The sequence below is a fragment of the Prunus dulcis genome, chromosome 8 (assembly GCF_902201215.1).
Source record: "Prunus dulcis chromosome 8, ALMONDv2, whole genome shotgun sequence".
In the NCBI taxonomy this organism is placed as follows: Eukaryota; Viridiplantae; Streptophyta; class Magnoliopsida; order Rosales; family Rosaceae; genus Prunus; species Prunus dulcis.
This window is the reverse complement of record NC_047657.1, coordinates 14,294,791-14,316,284: the sequence shown is the minus strand read 5'-3', so window position 1 is coordinate 14,316,284 and position 21,494 is coordinate 14,294,791. Positions and strand designations below refer to the sequence as shown.

Sequence of the window (21,494 nt, the reverse complement as noted above, 5' to 3'; positions counted from 1 at the left end):
TGGTAGCCAGAGCAATGGGTAATTCTATTATCTTGTTTTTTAAATTAATTTTGTTGCGACAATAAATTTGTCATTGGGAATTTTATTAAAAGGGGGTTGGAGGGAGCAAAGGGTACTTTTATTTGTACCGATTGCATTCTTTTTATAAAAATCAATAGAAAGAGAGAACTCGAACTTGAGACGCCTCCTAACATTGAGAGGAGATATACTATTAGATGACCCCTGATGATAAATCCCTTCCACTATCAACATGGACAAGGTTAACCCAAATCTACCCCTGAATTTGAAAAAAATTATTACCCCCAGACCTTAATTAAGGCTATACGAGGACGTTGTGAATGAAAAATATTCTCAAATTATTTTTGGGTTATACTGTTTTTTTAAAATCTTAAGAATCAATCAAATTGCATCACCCTCAAACTACTCATCATCTGAATTCTGAACCGTGGTGTTTTCCCTCAAATAGCTCTACTCTGCAGATATTCGTTCGAATAAGAGCACAGGCCAAAACAAATATTTGTCTCTCAAAACTCATAGAAACCTAACCATCTAAGTCATCTTAATTAGAACATCTTTGTTTGCCTCCGTGGGTTTTGAGGCCAAGGAAGATGGAATTACCACAACAATGAGCAAAGCCCTAAAAAATGACACACTACTATCTAATTAACTGAAGAAAATAAAAAAAGAGAGCAAACTTGTAGGATTTGGCACAAGGAGGGGCTCAATTGATCTCCATGGTCCATCCCTTCTTGTCTTCCAGACGCCCTGTTTGAATTCCGGTTATCGTTTCATACAGTTTCTGAGATAGTGCTCCTTTTCCTGTCTTGTATTCAACCCTGTAATGAAGTGACATCCCCAAATTAAAAACCATATGAAGCTTTAGAAGCCATATAGATATTGATCAAAATAGGAAAATTTTGATGCACTTTGTACCTTTTATCTTGATAAGTTACAGCACCAATTGGGGTCACAACCACAGCAGTTCCTGTGCAGAAAGCTTCGTCAGCTTCAAGCAAATCCTCCACTGGGATAACACGTTCCTCCACCTGTTCCAAAAAAGAAGTTGAAAACATGCTTGTTCTAAAAGTGTGTTCTGAAAAATCTACAAAATTAATTCACCACAAAAATAAAATCTATAAACTTCAAGCTTATTGATTGGATTATCATGACTGAAGAGCACTTATAACCTGGTAGCCAAAATCACGGGCAATGTCGATGATGCTTTTACGAGTAATTCCGGGCAGAACAGTTCCATGTATTGTTGGAGTTGAAATAATATTACCCTGCAACAAATAAACAGTTTTGTAAACTTTCTCAGGTTTTGGAAGTGAAACTGGCGATAAATTAAGTTGACATGAGATTTTCATTTGAGACAAAGTTGATCGTGTTAATCTGACAAAAGATATTAAAAAAATAAATCTTCTCCCTGCATATATTATCTTCTGTAAGGTAGACAGCAGAAGCTGCTTATAATATTGGTGATGCATATCTGAGATGCTCAGTCTAGTTGGAAAACAATAAAGAGTTAAAACTCATTGGTATTACCTTCAGAATGAAAATATTACATGCTGTAATCTCCTCAATGTTTTTTCCGGTTAAAGAATCCACGAACAAGACATCAGAGAACCCTTTGGCCCTTGCTTGCTTCTGTGCTAGGTATACCTACAAAAAAAAGACTCAAAAGTGAGCAATTTTACACAATCAACATCTACAGTAATCAATTCAAATTGATGAATTTTGTTGATATGTTAGCCTCATTCTGTGTTAAAGATCAGCAGGAATCTAGTCATTAAGTCTAAGTGGTTATGAGATAAGTTTCTTTATATTCATGGGAACACACACAACTCAGAAGAAGCAAATACTTACAGGTGAGTAGTTGGTGATGGATTTGACACCTCCAGTTCCACCGGGAGTAGCTCGATGGAGTTTATCCTCAACGTACAAGTTGAGTGCTGCCAGGCCCTGTCACATACACAATAACAACCACAAAACTAAGTATTCGACCAAAAAAAAAAAAAACCGCAAAACTATGTATCAGAAATTAGCCTAACTTCATCATATCTTGATGACATACTGTTTAATGGTTTTGCTCAACTCACCTTGTGATAACTACCTACAGGAGAAGCAAATATTAGGAATGTGTATTCTGGCGCTGGCCCCACGCCAAGAACAGATCCACTTCCAATGAGCAACGGCCTAAGATAGAGTGTTCCTTTCCCTGTAGGGGGTACCTATACATGTACATATTAAGTGACCAAGAAGCAGATGTCAGCATTTATGAACACTCTTGTGCAAACCATATTGCAAACCAGAAGTGCAGGATCTAAAGCGAAAATGAGGCTACCCAACGCTTATTGGCAAGGACTGTTTGCTTTACAGCATCAAGGAATTGCCAAGGAGATGGAGATGGCATGCACATTCTCTCTGCACCCATCTTCATTCTTAGAGCATTCTCTTCAGGCCGAAACAGCAGAAACCGACCATCTTCTGTCCTGTTCGCCTTAAGGCCTTCGAATAAGCCCTGATCATGGCACCACCACATATATTTATGTGACCAAAAGTTGGATACACAAAAAATAAGAAATGTGACAGAACAAGCTATACTTAATTATTAAATTGTTGCTGCTTAGTGCTAATTAACCTGTCCATAATTCAAAACTCCAGCAGATGGGCTGAGCTCAATGTTTCCATAGGGAGTTAGATGGCCTTGTGAAAACTCATCTCCTTTGGAACACTTCATGGTGTACATGTAATCAGTTGGAACTAATCCAAATTCAAGTTCATCCCAGTTCACATCAGCATATTTTTCATGATCTGCATCATGACTGCACATTTTCATAGACAAAGAAAGAATTAATATCTAACAAATAAGACATAATTAACACTAAGAACCAGTAAGTTACCTCTGGATAGAATCAGAATTTGTTAGCAAACCAGGAGAAGGCATAGCTGCAAACTTTAGTCTGGAAATCAATGCAGAACAACGTCTGAAACTAGACAAATGATGTTTGTATTAATAATTTTCGGATCTTCTTGGTAGTTGGTATTAATAATTATATCTAGTGCCCCAGGAATCTCATGTGAGCAAGTTGATATCACAATGATCAAGATATAAATTATAGCTGACACCCTAGTTTTTATAATTGTTTGACCAATCAATGTACCCCTAAAATATTTATAACAAAAAAAAGAAATTGGAAGAAGAAAAAGAAATCAAATATATATATATATATATATATATATGATGGAATATCATTATGCTACAAAAGAAAAGGAATCAGAAATATAGAAAGTAATAATTAAATATAGATTCAGAAGAAAATGAACAAACATTGTGAGATAGAGAGTGAGAGATTGTATGATACGTACGAACTGGAGACTGCTGACAAAAAAACTGGGGAGGAGATAATGCAAGCAGGTTATGAATGCTTTTCTTATATATCTTATAAAACCTACTGTATGTGTGTTTTATTTTTGTTTTAATTACAGCTATGAAAATGATAATTTCAAGTACACTAATAAATAAGTAATTAGCTGTAATTATTAATTATGGAACAATAATAATCTATCAATTTTGGCTAGGAGACTGTCTCTTCCTGTTTTGTTTTTTCCCTTTTTGGGACATTTAGAATTAAGCCTGTCTCTTCCTGTTTTGTTTTTTCCCTTTTTGGGACATTTAGAATTAAGCAACTCATGTAACCCTTTTTCTTTCCAATATCCTGTATCCCTTTTTCTTATAGATTAGGTCGTTTGAGAAAGCCTAGAAGTCAAAAACTGACCTAATTTCGGGTTTTTTTAAATATATATTTTTAATAATTTGTTTTATTTGACTTCTCAAACTACTCTTTTTGCTGCTGTTAGGTAACATTGTACACAGTGATTCATGGCGCAGTTGAAATGAAGATGGGTAAATTTTTCTTCTCAAGTAAACACCAATACATTTAGGTGCGTCAATACATTTTTACTCTTTTTTTCTTCTCTTGTTTGTCTATCTTTTGTCTCTTAACACTGATACAAACAAACCTAACCATCTCTGGTTCAGCTAAAGCCTTTGTCACTGCAAGATTATGGAAGAAAGAATCTAAAAGAAGTTAAAGTAGCTTCTTTGTTTGTCTCTGGGGGTTTTGAGGCGAAGGAAGATGGAATTGCTATAACAATAAGCAAACTTTTCATCTGCTTCATGACTGCACTTAATTTCATCCACAACTAAAGATATGTATAAGAGGTAAAATTAACAGAGCTTAACACTATGTGTCCACTATAGGTCCCTACTGTAACAACCCTATCCTAAATTAATTTTTAATTATTAATTTATTATGGGAAAAGACTATTTTATCCCGGGAATATTTTATTGGGTCAAAAGTTGACTTTTCGCTCGAGAAGGAATTTGGGCATTTCAGTTACACCGTTGCGTAGAGCACATCGAGATGAGTCCATAGACACATAGTGGACTCAAATCGGAGTTGTAACGAAGAAGTTAGGGTTAGGGAAAAATCGTAAATTTTTCGAAGTTCAGAATTTTTAAACCCAAATTTCTTCTTTCACTCGCGAATTTGACGAGCAGCACTTTTCAAACTCCGATTTCTCCTTCGTCTAGCCACCAATTCCAACGCCATAACTTGCAAACACTTCATGTCTCTCTCCTATTTCCATAAATATCCATATCCAGCCTTGATTCCAAGTGAATCAACCAGAAAATCGAGCCAAAGTTGAGCTCGAAAACGGGCAGTTTCGAAACCGGAATTTTCAGTGGACACCGACGCCATTTCCGGCCAAGTCCGGCGGCCAAAACTCAGGTAATTACACCCAAACTACTCTCTTACCTTCCTTTTGTGTTATTCCTTGAAAACATGAGGTGAATCCATTCCAATTTCTTTGATTTCGAAACTAAAATTTTCTAGGTTTTATTAAGACAGAAAGCTTCGTTCGAGGGCTTTAAAGTGGAATTGATCGTCGAGCCAAGGTATAAAGTTACTCCCCTTGATATGCTTAATCCGTAGGTATGATTATTGGCCGGCGGTTTGGAGTTTTCCGGTCGCCGGAAAATTACTCAATACACCTGCGGAGGTGGCGGCACGTCGCCGGGGGGTCAATGTTGATTTTTGTCCTAGAATGTTTCCCACGTCATTCGGAGCACAACGGTATGCTATGATTTCAATTTGATTATCGTTTGGTCGTCGATCAAATATCGCATATTAGGCGTTATCTGGGTTCGATCATTTTGAACTGTTGGATCATAATCAATTTAATATATGTTGATCTAGGTAATTCCAGAATTGTATAGAATTTGACAGATCGTGAATCGGATCCCGGATACTCTGAAATCGTGAACCCTAGGGTTAAATAATCGTAATCGTCCGATCGTGATCAATCCGACTGTCCAATTTGGACCAAACTTGCAGGACACCATTATTAAAATATGTAGAACCTATAGAAACTTTTGGATTGTTAATTGGAGGTCGTGGACCACACGGGGTATCGGGTTGACCAAATATGGAAGTTTATCACTTAGCGAGTCTCCGTTCTAACCATCCGAAATGCTTAAGTTGGCATATGAATTATCTTAAATTGGTGCACTCACTCTTAGGAGACGGGGGTCAGGATTTTTAATTAAAGATTATATTGAGCAAGATTATTAATAAAATATTATGATGGTTTAATTAGGCATACGGGCTCAAGCAGACCCGCAGGGGGGACCTTCGAAAGGTCCAGCTAGCTCGGACCAGCAGTGAGTGGACTTTTGTTTTATAAATGATTTTTATGCAATTGAATTTCCTTATTTGATCTTGAATAAGTTTTATTGATTATGGCTTTCCTATTGTTGAAGTTAAATATCTTTATTTATATGCTGCTTAGTTGAATATGCTAAAAGGATATGGAAAGTAAAGATTGAGATATTATCGGATTGAATGGCAGTAGGATTTAAGGACAATTAAGAAATAGTTTTATAAATTCTAATATTTTTCAGAAATATTTATTTATTTTAAAAACCACCTTATGTACCCAAGGTTGCCTTCAGATTAAATGTTGCCTTCGGAATGAATGTTGCCTATGGAATAAATTATTGCCTTCGGTTATGATAATGTCTATGGACATAATAGTTGCCTTCGGTTTAGTCAGCGTGCCGTGGGAGCGAGGAATATAGATAAAGTTGACTAAAGGTCTTCTGAATCCTGCGAGATTACGGCTTGGGTTGACCTTGTATTACCGAGATCTGCGAGAATGTGCACAAATTGTGACACGAGGAATTGACGGCATATAAGGAATTGACGGATATCAGGAATTGACGGAAATAAAGGGGTACACCTAGGTAATAGTTTTAAATTGATTTCAATGCTTTTAAGAGAGTTTTACCGACCATGAGTATGATTGATATATAAATATATGAATGCATTGATTTCAGTATAAATATAATGAAAAGGATAATTTAGTTTTGCATAACTGTTTTTACAGTGGGGTTAGTATGTTCATATACTATTTTCTAAACCTTTATTTTTGTCCACTCACATTTTTGAATGTTTGGGGCCCCCAGGCAATAGACGCGCACCAGAGCGCTACTACCCGGCATATTCCACACTCCGCTACACTCTCCCTCTTTTATAGAATTTTCTTTTGAAATCAAATTGTTATGTTGTATATTCTTGAATTAGTTGCTCTGATGAATTGCCCTAGGACTTTCTGTGTGGCCTGAGGCCGTTTAGTTTATCAGAACTGTTTGGATGTAAATTAGAAGCATGCTGGCAGTTGAGATATTTATATATATGCTTTTTGACAGGTTGAAATTTTGGAAAATGATCAAGTTACATGAGAGATTTTGCCGAATTTTCGGTAGAAGTTGAACTAGTAATAAACTTGAATTTTAACTAGAAGGGCAATTTAGTCATTGTGCCCGGCACCCGCCAAGTGTTGAACACGCACAGGGTTCGGCTCGGATTTCAAAGTGGAATTTGGATCGGGTTCTGTCACCTACAATTTCTATTTATACTTATCATTTTATAAATCTATGTGTAGAATCCAATTTCAAACTGAAATAACCAGTAGGATATAAGAGGTTATAGTATTCCTATGTTTTACATTGTTGCCATCAAGCTTCATATTGTATTTATAATTTATTCCAAGCATTTCATTAACTGCCATAATTGTACTTAAAACTCCCTATTAATAGTATATCAATCACCCCATTTTTTTTGGTTGCCATTCACTCTTATATATCGCACCCTAAAATTGCAAAAAAAAGAAAAGAAAAAAAGAGTAAATTACATATCCCATAATATACATATGAAAAATATAAATATATATGTATAAAAATATAGGTATATTATTTACCAAAATTTTTTTAAAAAACTAGGTCAGTTGCTTTGTAATTGAAATGTCAACACATTTTTCATAAATTAAAAATAGGTACGTTGTGTAATTGAAATTTATGCACATTTTTTATAAATTAAAAATAGGTACATTATTTATAAGAAAAAAAAATAAGTTTGTTATACTAGGTAAATTGTTTTACTAGGTATACATTATTAGAAGAAAAAAATAGGTAAATTATTTAGAGAAAAAAATAGGTTCATTTTAAAATAATTTCATAAAAAAATAAATAGATTTTCAAATTATTTTTCATAAAACAAGTAATAGGTACATTATTTAGAGAAAAAAAATAGATACAAAATTTAGTGAAACAATAGGTTCATTATACTAGGTAAATTGTTTTACTAGATACATTATTAGAAGAAAAAATAGGTACATTATTTGGAGAGGAAAAATTGGTTAGTTTAAAAAAAAAATTGTTTTCATAACACAAACAATAAAAAATGATCAAATTATTTTTCATAAAACCAGTAATAGGTGCTTTATTTAGAGAAGAAAAAAAAAGGTTCATGTAAAAAAAGGTTTTAAAAAAATAATAAAAAATAAAAAAATTATTTTTCAACATAATTAGAATGTACACTATTATTCATAAAATTATAATAAAATAAATTGCTATTCGTATAATTCATGAAAGGAAAACAACATAATTTTTTAATTAATAAACCAAAACGTTAATCACCTATAGATTACTAATACGTTAATTTTGAATTTAATATTTAATTTGAAATAAATTTTTAAATTAATTCCTACATTCATTACAACCATTTGGAGATCTTTACAAATTCAACGTGCGTCATTAGTTACACCCTCCATAACACATTAACTTATAAATATGGATAGTTTTGGAATCTGAAAAATACAATAAATCAGATTTTAAGTTATATTAGATAACTTGCTTAGTTGGATCCTAGTTATTGGGTATTATTTGAAAAAATTGGGTATTTTAAATATAAAAATAAAGAGAAGTGTTGTAGGTGATTTAAAATGAATTTTGTGGCAAAGGACCCACTACTGTAGTGGTTTGAAGTATTTACTCCCTCAGACAAGGTCCTGAGTTCGAGTCCTAGCATCCGTGTTATGTGTGTGAGTTTAATATGCTATCGCCCATTTCAATAAAAAAAGTCCTAAAAAAAAAAAAAAAAAATTTTATGGGTCTTAGCTCAATTTACTAATATAAATCATATAAATCACCTTTGAACAACAGATTCAGAAATTGCTTGCAAAGCAGGGGAAGGAGGCATGGCTGCAAATTAATGTGGGATAAAGTTGCACCAGCTGCAACAAAGAAACTGATCGCACTTTGTCAGATTGTTAATTTTAAAATTGAGTAAGTAATTTATGAGAGAACCCCATTTTTGGTGAGAAATGTATTTAGACAAGGTTTTGTGTGAGTTGGGTTTTGTTTCAAACAATTGTGTTCTTTTTGCTTGCAAAAAGGTAATCAGAAGAATTTTTTCTTATAAAATAGAGATTTACTATTTTGGTAACTTCAAAAGGGTGAAGAAGTGGGAATAATGAATTTCCAAAGTAAAATAATAAAATTAAACTACAAAACTAATTTATTTATTTAATTTTGTCTTCTGAATCAGATCTACAAAAATAATTAACTTAAAAATAGATTCAGAAAAATGAACAAACACTTCTTAACAGAATATGCAGATGAGAGAGAGAGAGAGAGAGAGAGAGAGAGAGAGAGAGAGAGAGAGAGAGACTTACGAACTGGAGAGGCTACAAACAAAGTGGCCGGGCTTGCGTGCAAACAGCAGAAGGATGCTATCATTTATATGGAGTAACTGTACACCAACTAGCCTTTGCAATAATTTGATTGGAAAAATATCTCATCTCGGCAGAATGCAAGCACGATTTATATTTATGGTGAGTTTTCGAATTATGACTGGAAAAAATTGATCGGTAATAAAATACACAGTCCTGATCTCTTGGACCCCTGTAGTCCAAGAGATTTATGGTCACTCACCGTTGGATGTAAATTCAACGGTTGACTTGAATCGGGTAATAATTATTTATGTCATATTGCATTTATATATATCATTTTGAACCATTGGATTAATATCCAACGGTGGGTGACCACAATCTCTTGGACTCCTGTGGTCCAAGAGATCGGGACTGATAAAATACATTATTATTAAATATCATGACTAATTTTGCTATATTATAAAGGAAAGTTTCGATCTCTTGGACCACAGGAGTTCAAGAGATTGTGGTCACCCACCGTTGAATATTAATCTAATGATTCAAAATGATTAGCAGTCAACAACTCAATATCTTACGAAAACAATAAATCAACCACTAACAAAGAAAAGTCGGATTATAATGATTAGCAAAACAGAAAGCTACTAATGATTATAATGATTAACACTAATAAATTCGGATTACGAACCGCACGTTTCTTTTATCAATATCCGCCGGCTGCGAATCCTCCCATTAAGATAAGTATTGTAAAAGTGAACGTGAATAAGTTTATACAAGCAAAGATCAAGGCATGCCTTCATTTTTCAACCCAAATGGCACCATTTCTTCAAATAAAAAATATTTTTTTTAAAAACTTCAATTTTGAGGGCTCAACATTTTGAGTAAGTTGGTTTTGATAGACAGATAGAGTGATACTTCTACATTATTCTTTTTTTTTTTTTTTTTTTGGGTCAACTGAATTTCATAGAAACCTCAAAAACAGAGGCAAAGAAAAACAAAGGGACAGTAAATACCATAAAGGAAACCAAGGTGAAAACAGGGCCACAGTGAACACGCTAGGAACTCAGACTGTCAGACACAGCAAACCTGTTTCCCACAGAAAAATCAGAAAGTTGGGGGGCAAGGCAGGCCGTCAGACTTTGAACACTATTCCTTTTCACATTAATATGGTGAAACCCATCAAGTGGCATCCATTTTGGCTAAAAAAAGGACATGCTTCTGTGGAAAAGTTTGACTTATACAAGCAGTAATTCCTTTGTTTGCGGGTGGTGGGTGGGGAGTGTCGGTGGGTGTGGGGAAAAGAGCTTGTTAATTACCTGGAAATTGAGATGAAGAGTAATTTCTATTATGCTTTTTCTTGTGATCCCTGGAAGAATAGTTCCATTGGTCGGTGGAGTTAAAACCACATTACCCTGCAACACATGATAATGTGATTGAGTTTATCATACTCATAATTTGAATCGTACAAAAATGAAATTCTTGCTCGGATGCGTAATTTAAATTGACATTCTAACAACATAACATGTTGAAATGTCCGGGAATTGAACATTTGGTATAAGAGGCCAAACTATGACAACTGTAATAAGTACTACCTTCACAATGAAAACATTACATGAAGAAACCTCCTCAACATTTTTCCCAGTGGCTGCATCCAGAAATAGGACATCAGCGAACCCCTTGGCCTTAGCCTTGCTTACTGCTTCAAAAACCTAGAGCAAATTGTAGCAAAAAAAAAATCATTTAGGTAAAATCTTAACACATAATAAATAACAACGCCAAACAGATCTTCAAGCAGATCTCTGCCAGTCAATCCCTTCTTATTATGCAAGAAGGCTAATCTGCTCACCTTGTACCAAAAAGACAAACTTATTCAATCCCTTGTAAAATAGATCTACTTACGTGATTCTCACAATGTGATGAGTAAATGTGATATTTTATACGTACCAAAGTAAAAATAAAAAATGATGTGCATTAACCACACTTTCTGTAGAGGATGTGATTAGTAATGTTGTCAGTAAATGTGGGACACAATTTTATTGAGGATGTAAAAAGAAAGTAGGCGCTGATTGTTTGGAGGTTTCATACCCATCGCTTGTTGGCAAGGGCAGTTTGTTTAATACCATCAACAAATGCATCACTGATGGTGATGGCATGCACAATCTGTCTGCACCATTCTTCATGCAAAGAGCATTATTCTGTTCTGGCCTGAATAGCTGAATGCCACCATCTTGTCTTCTATATGCCTTGAGGCATTCAAACAATCCCTAATAATCACCACCAATTAGGGTTAGTCACTTCCAAATATATATATATATATATATATATATACACGTCACATTTACATGACTTGCATTGCATTGCAAGATTATGGAAGAAAGAATCTAAAAGAAGTTAAAGTAGCTTCTTTGTTTGTCTCTGGGCGTTTTGAGGCGAAGGAAGATGGAATTGCCATAACAATAAGCAAACTTTTGTGATTTTGGTAGATTCTATTCTATCAGTACAATGAGGAGGAGAAGCTTAGTAGATCTCTATGGTCCATCCCTTCTTGTCTCCAGACGACCTGTTTGGATTCCGGTTAGAGTTTCATATAGTTTCTGAGATAATGCTCTTTTTCCTGTTTTGTATTCAACCTTGCAATGGCTTGACCTCCCCAAATTAACAAAAGCCAATTTTTTTTAATGCACTGCACCTTTTGTGTGATTTCTGAATTTTTTTTTTAAAAATAGTATAGCCGATACTTATTTTGACACGGGCACCTCGAGCCAAGGCGGGTCCTTTTATATATATAGAATAGCCGCGCGGCTATACTCGGTTTTTCTGGTTTTTTTAATTAAAATAGTATAGCCACTTGACACGTGGGCGCCTAAAGGAAAGGTGGGTCCTTTTTTCATATATATATATATATATATATATATATATAAATAGTATAGCCGTGCGGCTATACTCGGTCTTTTCAGAGTTGTTTGTTTTGAAAAATAGTATAGCCAACCGGCGGGTCCATATATATATATATATATATATATATATATATATAGCCATGCGGCTATACTCGATTTTTCTGGATTTCAACAAGCTACTCCACCCACATTGTTGTGGGTTTTATCTTCTGGATATGAATTCTGACCGGCATTTTTTGGTTTGTGAAGCAGGGATTTACCTAGTATGGCACAATACAAAAATTTCTAAAAATGATACACTTTCGACCATGCCCCCAGTGCGCACGAGCCGCCACACGCGCCAACAGCGCGTGGGTGTCCAAAGCGATTACGCATCGCCAGAAAATCTCAAAACCACGGCTCAAGACTCCTACCCTAGGTATAACACCCTATTTGGAACCACTTTTGTTCTTAGACATACCCCCAAAATTGGCCGGAATCGAGGGCCGAAAACTGGCAGAATTTCAATCGCTTAAATAACCCCCTAAACGCAGAAGTTTCTCCTATCCAACAGAACCAGCAGCTAGAACGTCTAGAGAGGTTGAGAAAGCATACCTGGATCGACGAAAATGGTGACCGGAGGCGTCCGAACGAGCTCCGTGAATTTTGAGTTAAAACCGATCTGATTTTTGCATTTTCCGGCGATCACAAGTGGTTCCAGCGGCTGAGATTGGTTGGGATGGAAAGAGGAAGGTGGCCCGGTTCTTTTGGGACCGGTGCTACCCCAAGCGATGGCCGGATGCGACAGTTGTGGCCCAAAAACTACCGTGGTGAATAGTAACATGGGGCTGTTTTTGCGCAGAGAGAGAGAGAGAGAGAGAGAGAGAGAGAGAGAGAGAGAGAGAGAAGGAAATCTGATTTTTAATCAAAAAACCCATTTTGAAATATTTACAGTTTTGCCACTGAGTTTGTTTTGCTCGAAACTTCTTCATTTCAACTCCGAATCGAGCCCACTACGTGTCTACAGACTCATCTCAGTACGATCTACCCAAAAATACCAGCCACTGCCCCAAACTCTTTTTGAAAAATGACTAAAATACCCCTACTCCAAGGACAAGTTTGTAATTTTACTTAAATAATTTAAATAAGGAATTAAATTTGGAGTCGGGTGTTATACTTTTACTAGGCCAACTGCCATTAAACGCAGACCTAAGCACGCAGACTTTGCTGTTTGTGGACTGAACTGCCCCTCCACAACTAAATTGACCAACTTGAAACGACGGGACGAAAGTGTTAAAAGTGGAAAGTGAGGGTTTAAGCACACGCTACCATACGTCTTCCCGAGCCACCACCATCACCTGCGCCTTCACCTCTCTCGCTCTCTCATGGCTACCAGCCTACCGTTACTTCAGCTAAGCTAGTCGGCACTCATAATGGCAGCTTCCACTGCGACGAAGCCCTCAGCTACAAGGTCTACAAGTTAGTTAAGTAGCATCCAAATTCCTTCAGGTTCTGATTGATAGATTGCTTCGAGTCACTATGATATATTGGCATCTTAATTTAGTGTTTCAAAAAGCTTTCCCCTCTGTGTGTTCTGTACACTACACACAAATGCACGAATTTGCTTTTGTAATTTTTCTCACCCTGTGGTATGTGAATTGTGGCACTGTCATGTGTGCTGGGGGTCTTATTCAAACTATTTGGGCTGCCTGTATTAGCCTAGGCACTGAGCAGATCAAGTTAATCTGTATTTGCAAAGCAGATGTGCTTTGAAGTGCTCAATCAATTGTTTTGTTGTGGTTTGTCCTTAGCAAAGAGAAATGTGTGAGGGAGAAGCGAGATATATGAGATCATGCTAAGCCTTCCATTTCTGCACAATATTTTCGTAGAAAACAGTAGGAAATAACTTGCTGCTGTGGGGGCAAAGGCAATGGCTCCCATTCTGCTACGAGAGAGCAATGCGTGAAGCTTCTTCAGTGCCTGCCTGCTGCTGTGTTTGCGCCTCACTGGCTCACTCTTGCATTTGCGCCTTATGGTTTTACATATAAAAACTAGTCCTGCTTTGCACTTGGTGTCTTGGCCCAATTTCCCTCCTACCTGTTTAATTTAATTCAACTTCAGTTCTTGAGATGCACTAATCTCAACCATTCAATCAATATCCTCACTTGACTTCACTTTAATGGATGGCTTGGATTTGCACGCTAATTGTAGTAATAGCAGAGGACTTCAAAACATTTAATTTCATCATTACATGCAACTGACCCAATTTAGGTCTAAATAGTACGGTGAGTAGTTCTAGTGCATTGTTGAGTAATAAAAGGTAGGTATAGGAGTTTTTGTAGGTTCATAAATAAAATGAATTTGTAACATGTTTTGCACTTATATACTGAGTTTCTGTGCAATCAGTATCAATATCGATTGGTAAAAATAGTTGAATTGTAAAACACCTGGTGCAATCATATCGAAAACTAAGCAGTTGAATTGTAAATTCTAGAAGTGCAGGGTCCGAAGTGAAAATCTAAGCCCTGATCATGGCAGTGTTTTGCCTTAAGACCTTCATATAAGCCCTGATCATGGCACACCATATATTAAGAACATGTCACAGAAAAACTAGCTAGCTAGAAACACTGCTGGATGCAACAACATACACCAATGTTGCTACTGATACATAAAAATTTAATTATTAGGTTGTGGCTCATTGTGGTTCAAACTAATTAAAACCATAAAGGGGGCTGCTAAGTGCTAATTAACCTGTCCATAGTTCAAGACTCCAGCAGATGGGTTGAGCTCAATGTTTCCAAATCTTAGCCTGGATGTTGAAAATCGTCTTGACACCCTGCTGCAAGCCTGGAACAATATAAAATGAACACTCATCATTCTTGTCATGGATTCTATTCTAGCGATATTGGTGTTTGTATTCAGTCACTTAGTAGTTCTAACTTCTAATTATATGTAGTGACCGAGACACGGATATTCATGTTGAGAGTGTTATCTCATATCGGAAATAAAAGTCTTGCCTTAATTAGTAGTTTACAAGATCTTGGTTCTCTACCCATTGCCAATTGATTTTAGATTGAATATCCCCATTCTAAAATGGTATCAATATCCACGTTAATTTGGGTTGTCCACGTGTTTAGCTTGAGCTAAGCTACACGTGAGGGGCATGTTAGAGTGTTATTCTACACTAGAAATAGAAGCCTTGCTCTTTTTTTTTTCTGTCTTTAAAATAATCTCCACAATTGTCAATTGATTTTGGATTGGATGCTCACATTCTAATAATCCAATCTACCTATTTTATAAGACGTGGATATATCAATGTGCATTGTTTGAGCGTCAACTTTACCCCAAAGTATAAAGGAAAACACAAAAGAACAAGAATCCAAAGCAGGATAAAATATCATTTCTACTTTTCAACAAAAAAAGAAAAAAAGAAAAAAAAGAAAAAAAGCAGAAGATTCAGAATAAAAACCAGTTTCTCTCTCTTTATTTATTTAAAATTTGGTTAAAGTTTTGTTTTTTGCCAAATAAATTTGGTTCAAGTATCAACTCTCCGTTTTCAAGCAACCATAGAATTGTCCAAAAAAAAAAAAAAAAACATCTTTGAGTACATAGCTAGAGAAGAAGCTTCATTGGCAATGAGATATGGAGATGAAGCAGCTAGCTAGCTAGCTTGTTCAATCAATGAGCATGGTCCAGCCCATCTTGTCCTCAACCACACCTGTTTGAATCTCTTTAAGCACTACACGCAGTTTGTGGAACACAGTTTCTTCCCCTGTTCTGTATTCGATCCTGCATCAACATAATCCATTTTTAGCTATTAAATTCCAAAGATAAGATTCAAAGTGTTTTTTTGTTTTTGGTGGAAATCTTTTCCTCAGCAGTGTTTTTGTTAATTGAAAATTCAAGTACTTTGTGGATATGTTTCATTTGAACCATTTCGATGTAATGAAACATGGTTACTGGAAGTGCTTTTATTAGAAGCATGTCGAAAATCACTCGGAAATGCTTCTTTTTATAACTCAGAAGCACTTCTATAAACACTCTCAAACAAACTATTCTATTTTAGTCAAAGATAATTAAAACTGCTTTTGACAAAATCAAAAACATTCTCAAACACATGTATCTACCTTTTATCTTGATGTGTTATACTAGCAACAGCAGTGACTTCCACTACAGTCCCTGTACAGAAAACTTCATCGGCAGCCAACACATCCTCTAGTGGAACATCACGTTCCTCCACCTTAACCAATTTTAAAAAACATGCTTTTAGATGTTGCTATGATAAATCACATTTATGGAATCGCTTTTCAAGCCAAGCAGTAATATAATGCTTTGGGGAAAACAAGGGGTGGTTACCATGTAATTTAGATCACGAGCAATTTCTATGATGCTTTTTCTTGTGACCCCTGGAAGAACAGTTCCACTGGTACGTGGAGTTAAAATCACATTATCCTAGAGCAGTGAAAAAAATTGTCAGACTGATGAAAAAAAATTGTTCTTCACATGCTAGATAACTGTTGTTTTGTTATAGTCCCACATGATAGGTTGTGAGACTGTGAATGCAATTTTTAACCATCGAGAGCGTTATATGAACGATCCGACAATATAACATGTCATACTGATTGATAAGAAAACCATTCTTTATGCTATTATTTCCTTCCGCCCGTTTGAAAACATTTTAACAACCCAGAAAGTTACTTGCACATGCAATATGAAACAAGAGAGGAAAAAAAAAAAAAAAAAAAAACTAACAACAAACCCTAAAAAAGTGTCATCAATAATACCTTCACAAAGAAAATATTACATGAAGAAACCTCCTCGATATTTTTTCCAGTGGCTGCATCCAGAAACAGGACATCAGTGAACCCTTTGGCCCTAGCCTTCGTCACCAATATTATCTAATCTTTAAAATAAAATAAAAAATAAAATTTTTTTTTCCCATGCCCCAAATTCCAAGTCCTATCCATTTTCATTATGCAAGTTGCCTGTTTTACTTACAGGTGAATAGTTGGTAATGCTTTTGACGCCTCCAGTTCCTCCTGGTGTGGCCCTTCGAACCTCATTCTCTATGTACAGATTCATGGTGGAGGCACGCTATTGTTACATGGACAAAATCAATTGTCGTTTTAATTAGAAGACAACATTTCAATAAAAAAATTCTAAGCAATACGAATGCATATTTAAAAATATGGTGGGCGCCTCAAAGTATGAGAAAAACAAAATTGATATGAAACAAATTAGCAGAAAAACTAACATACATGAAGGAAATTACTATTGGTGCAACTCATCGGCGCCTAATTAGAGGACTGCTGTAACTATTTTTGAAGATTATGGACGAAAATGCAACTCGGATATAACTTACAGACTATTGTTACAGTTTTGCTTAAATAACCCTATGTAATATTTGGAAGAGTTATTCATGAAGAGTTAAATTTAAAACCAATTGATGATAACTTACTTTGTGATAATTACCAACTGGAGTAGCAAATATTAGGAATGTGTATTCTGGTGCTGGTCCTAGGCCAAGAACAGGGCCACTTCCAATGAGCAATGGCCTAATATACAATGCTCCTTTCCCTTCAGGTGGTACCTATGCGTACATATATTTCCAAGTGATCGGAAAAAGATTTCAGAATTCATAAACACACCTGTGAAACAGTATTGAAAATTAAGTAGTAACGTTGTAAATTCCAAAAGTAAAGGGTCTAAAGTGAAAATGTGTATACCCAACGCTTGTTGGCAAGAACAGTTTGCTTTAAAGCATCAAGGAATTGGTGAGTAGATGGAGATGGCATGCACAATCTCTCTGCACTCATCTTCATTCTTACAGCATTCTCTTCAGGCCGGAACAGCTGAACACGACCATCTTTGGTCCTGATCGCTTTAAGACCTTCTAATACTCCCTATGACACCACCGCATAGGGATAAATACTTTTAACCACTTGAACTACAAGCTTCAATACTTCAAACCTATTATTAAATTGTGACTAGTTAATGTATAACCTGTCCATAATTCAAGATTCCAGAAAATGGGCTGAGCTCAATTTTCCCATAGGGAGCGAGGTGGCCTTGTGAAAAGTTATCCCCATTGGAACATTTCATAATGTACATGTAATCTGTTGGAATTACTCCAAATTCAAGTTCATCCCATTTCATGGCATCACCATACTTTTCATCTGCTTCATGACTGCACTTAATTTCATCCATAAATGAAGATATGTATAAGAGATAAAATTAACAAAGCTTAACACTATGTATATATAAATCATATAAATCACCTTTGAACAGCAGATTCAGAAATTGCTTGCAAAGCAGGGGAAGGAGGCATGGCTGTAAATTAATGTGGGATAAGGTCTTACACAACTGCAACAAAGAAACTGATCACACTTTGTTAGATTGTTAATTTTATTTATCTAATTTTGTCTTCGGAATTAGAACTACAAAAATAATTAACTTAAAAGTAGATTCAGAAAAATGAACAAACACTTCTTAACAGAATATGCAGATGAGCGAGAGCGAGAGAGAGAGAGAGAGAGTATGATACTTACGAACTGGAGAGGCTACAAACAAAGTGGAGGGGCTTGCGTGCAAACAGCAGAAGGATGCTATCTTTTATATGGAGAAACTGTACACCAACTAGCCTTTGCAATAATTTGATTGGAAAATATCTCATCTCGGCAGAATGTGAGCACGATATATATTTATGGTGAGTTCGAATTATGACTGGACAAAAATTGATCGGTAATAAAATATATTATTATTAAATATCATGACTAATTTTGCTATATTATAAAGGATATCAGTCAACAGCTCAATATCTAACTCAACCACTAACAAAGAAAAGTCGTTGGATAAAAAAGAAAAGTCGTTGGATAAAAAAGAAAAGAAGGGTCAGCAAAATAGAAAGCTACTAATTATTATAATGATTAACACTAATAAATTTGGATTAAGAACCGCACGTTTCTTTTATCAATATCCGCCGGCTGCGAATCTTCCCATTAAGATAAGTACTGTAAAAGTGAACGTGAAGAAGTTCATATAAGAAAAGATCAAGGCATGCCTTCATTTCAACCCAAATGGCACCATTTCTTCAAATAAAAATTATATTTATTTTAAAAAAAAAAAAAAAAAAAAAAAGCAAACTAAATTGATGCTTAGGATTTTCGTCAATTTGGAGGGTTCAACATTTTGAGTAAGTTGGCTTTTGATAGAGTGATACTTCTACATTATTCTATTTTTTGGTCAATTGAATTTCATAGAAACCTCAAAAACAGAGGCAAAGAAAAACAAAGGGAAAGTAAACACCATAAACGAAACCAAGATGGAAACAGGGCCACAGAGAACACGCTAGGAACTCAGGCTGTCAGACACAGCAAACCTGTTTCCCACAGAAAAATCAGAAAGTTGGGGGGCAAGGCAGGCCGTCAGACTTTGAACACTATTCTTTGACAATCTAACAAGATAACATGTTGAAATTTCTGGGAATTGAACATTTGGCATAAGAGGCCAAGCTATGACAACTGTAATAAGTTCTACCTTCACAATGAAACATTACATGAAGAAACCAACTCAACATTTTTCCCAGTGGCTGCATCCAGAAATAGGACATCAGTGAACCCCTTGGCCTTAGCCTTGCTTACTGCTTCAAAAACCTACACCAAATTGTAGCAAAGAAATCATTTAGGTAAAATCTTAACACATAATAAATAACAACGCCAAACAGATCTCTGCCAGCCAATCCATTTTATTATGCAAGAAGGCTAATCTGCTCACCTTGTCCCAATTGCCAATGGGAGAGGCAAATATCAGGAATGTGTATTCAGGGGCTGGCCCAATACCCAGAACAGGGCCGCTTCCCAGAAGCAGAGGCCTAACATATAATGACCCTTAACCTGGTGTAGGCACCTGGATCAATCCAAAAAGACAAACTTATTCAATCCCTTGCAAAATAGATCTACTTACGTAATTGTCACAATGCAACTTATACAGAGTCTCAAAAGTCGAGCACTATTCAACTCATTATAAGATTTTTTTTTTTTTTCCGCTAATGATTTTATTAATGCAAAAAATTAAAAACTTTAGTTAAAGGGCGTACTTGGTTTTTTTTTAAATAATTTTTTTTAAAAATAGTATAGCCGAGCGGCTACACTTATTTTGACTCATGAGTATCTAATTGCACTAAGTGTTTATAGCCGGCCGGCTATACTCGGTTATAAAAGCCGAGCTAAGTGTTTATCATGAAATCTAACTAGATGTAGAATCCAAATTTTGACATGTAGTCATGAGGTTTTATTTTTTTGTTTAGAAATAAAGTTTCTTTAAGAAACATAAAAGAAAGCTAAACAAGAAATTAGTTTAATAAAAACAATAAAAAAGCCCAAAGAAAAGCCAACCAATGGCCAACCTATGCATAAAGCTCACTCAATGTAAAAAGCCCACTAACAACATGAAGCCCACCAAAGCTCAAAATTAGGCATGCTAAACGTAAAACCTTAGCCAAAAATATTATAGTTTGAATGAAAACATAGCTCTAGGTTGCTAGGAAAAGGAAGAACTGAAGCTAAGAAACTCTAGGATTGCTTTCTTCATTAAAAAGAGATTGAAGTGTTTGGAGACTATAGTATCAGCTTATTTTTTCACGTAAGTTTCTATTGTGGTTCTAGCTTTGTTCCTTCCATCAATCCAAGCGTCTGAACTTGCTTGAATTGAACATTTCTATTTGATCCTTGTGATATGAAAGCCTTGTTTAATACCCCAATTCAAATATGTTTTCCTGCATTTGATTGTTGAAGGAACTCTAGTGAACATTGAACAGCATCTGAATTTGTGATTGATTCAGACCATTTGAATTACAGTGTTTGTGCCTTCTTTTGAACGAGTTAGGGCCTCTGGCTAGTTGGTAATAAGGCCCATGTGACCATCATGGGAATATGGCCTCATTGGAAACCCTAATGAGGATTATAGAAGCTACCTCATTGATATTGTGTCTCTGATTTCTGACTATGAATTGTGTCTCAGCCCTTGAATTGTTTAGTTTAGTTTTGTGTACTCTTTTCAGTCCTATCTTGAGATATTATATGGTTGTGATCCTCATACTCATTGGTGGCCATATATAGTTGCTTACTGAGCTTTGTAGCTCACACTCTTCCATTTCAGATTAGCTAGGAATAGAAGATCAGCTCATTTCTGATTTTTTACTGCACTAACGAAGATGTTTTGGATTTGGTAGACTTTGGATTGTAATGTTGTACTTTTGGATACACTATGTGGAAATGGAAGTGTTTATGTTTAGTTTTGGTAACCTTGCAGATCCTGGTAGTTCAAATGCAGCTATACAGCTATATAATGACATAAATCTAATTGTTCTTTTAGTGAATTTGGAGTGTGACAATATAGTATCAGAGCATTAGGTTACCCTGCATTAATTCTATGCAAAAGCTATGTTTTTGGACTGAAGGTTGTGTTGTCATATGCATAAGGTTGGAGGGTTCTTTCTCTTTATTGTTCATTGGTATTTGAATTTAATTGGAGCTAGATTGTGAT

The 21,494-nt window shown here is 35.5% G+C and overlaps 2 protein-coding genes across 8 annotated transcripts; both read right to left on the bottom strand.

Annotated features, from left to right (window-relative positions):
• Positions 1 to 429: 429 nt before the first annotated feature.
• Positions 430 to 9,191, bottom strand: LOC117638154 (branched-chain-amino-acid aminotransferase 6-like). Of its 7 annotated transcripts, none has more exons than XM_034373264.1 (11): positions 9,082 to 9,191; positions 8,557 to 8,654; positions 2,904 to 2,993; positions 2,642 to 2,825; positions 2,345 to 2,521; positions 2,100 to 2,231; positions 1,867 to 1,962; positions 1,546 to 1,662; positions 1,188 to 1,283; positions 934 to 1,046; positions 430 to 836 (listed from the first exon to the last, which is right to left on the bottom strand). In XM_034373264.1, exons 2-11 carry the CDS (start codon positions 8,604 to 8,606, stop codon positions 722 to 724), a joined length of 1,170 nt encoding a protein of 389 aa, XP_034229155.1. In that variant the 5' UTR covers positions 8,607 to 8,654; positions 9,082 to 9,191; the 3' UTR covers positions 430 to 721. The 7 variants fall into 7 exon arrangements, with proteins under 7 accessions (XP_034229155.1, XP_034229157.1, XP_034229156.1 ...); XM_034373266.1 differs by having other exon boundaries at positions 2,904 to 2,987; XM_034373265.1 differs by having other exon boundaries at positions 8,557 to 8,640; positions 9,082 to 9,188.
• A 6,222-nt stretch (positions 9,192 to 15,413) lies between these two features.
• Positions 15,414 to 19,675, bottom strand: LOC117638834 (putative branched-chain-amino-acid aminotransferase 7). Its single transcript, XM_034373983.1, has 12 exons — positions 19,488 to 19,675; positions 18,541 to 18,674; positions 18,500 to 18,504; positions 18,230 to 18,328; positions 17,955 to 18,138; positions 17,678 to 17,854; positions 17,410 to 17,541; positions 16,950 to 17,045; positions 16,736 to 16,849; positions 16,308 to 16,403; positions 16,079 to 16,191; positions 15,414 to 15,740 (listed from the first exon to the last, which is right to left on the bottom strand). The coding sequence occupies exons 4-12, from the start codon at positions 18,277 to 18,279 to the stop codon at positions 15,626 to 15,628; spliced, it is 1,077 nt and encodes a 358-aa protein (XP_034229874.1). The 5' UTR covers positions 18,280 to 18,328; positions 18,500 to 18,504; positions 18,541 to 18,674; positions 19,488 to 19,675; the 3' UTR covers positions 15,414 to 15,625.
• Between the last annotated feature and the right edge of the window lie 1,819 nt (positions 19,676 to 21,494).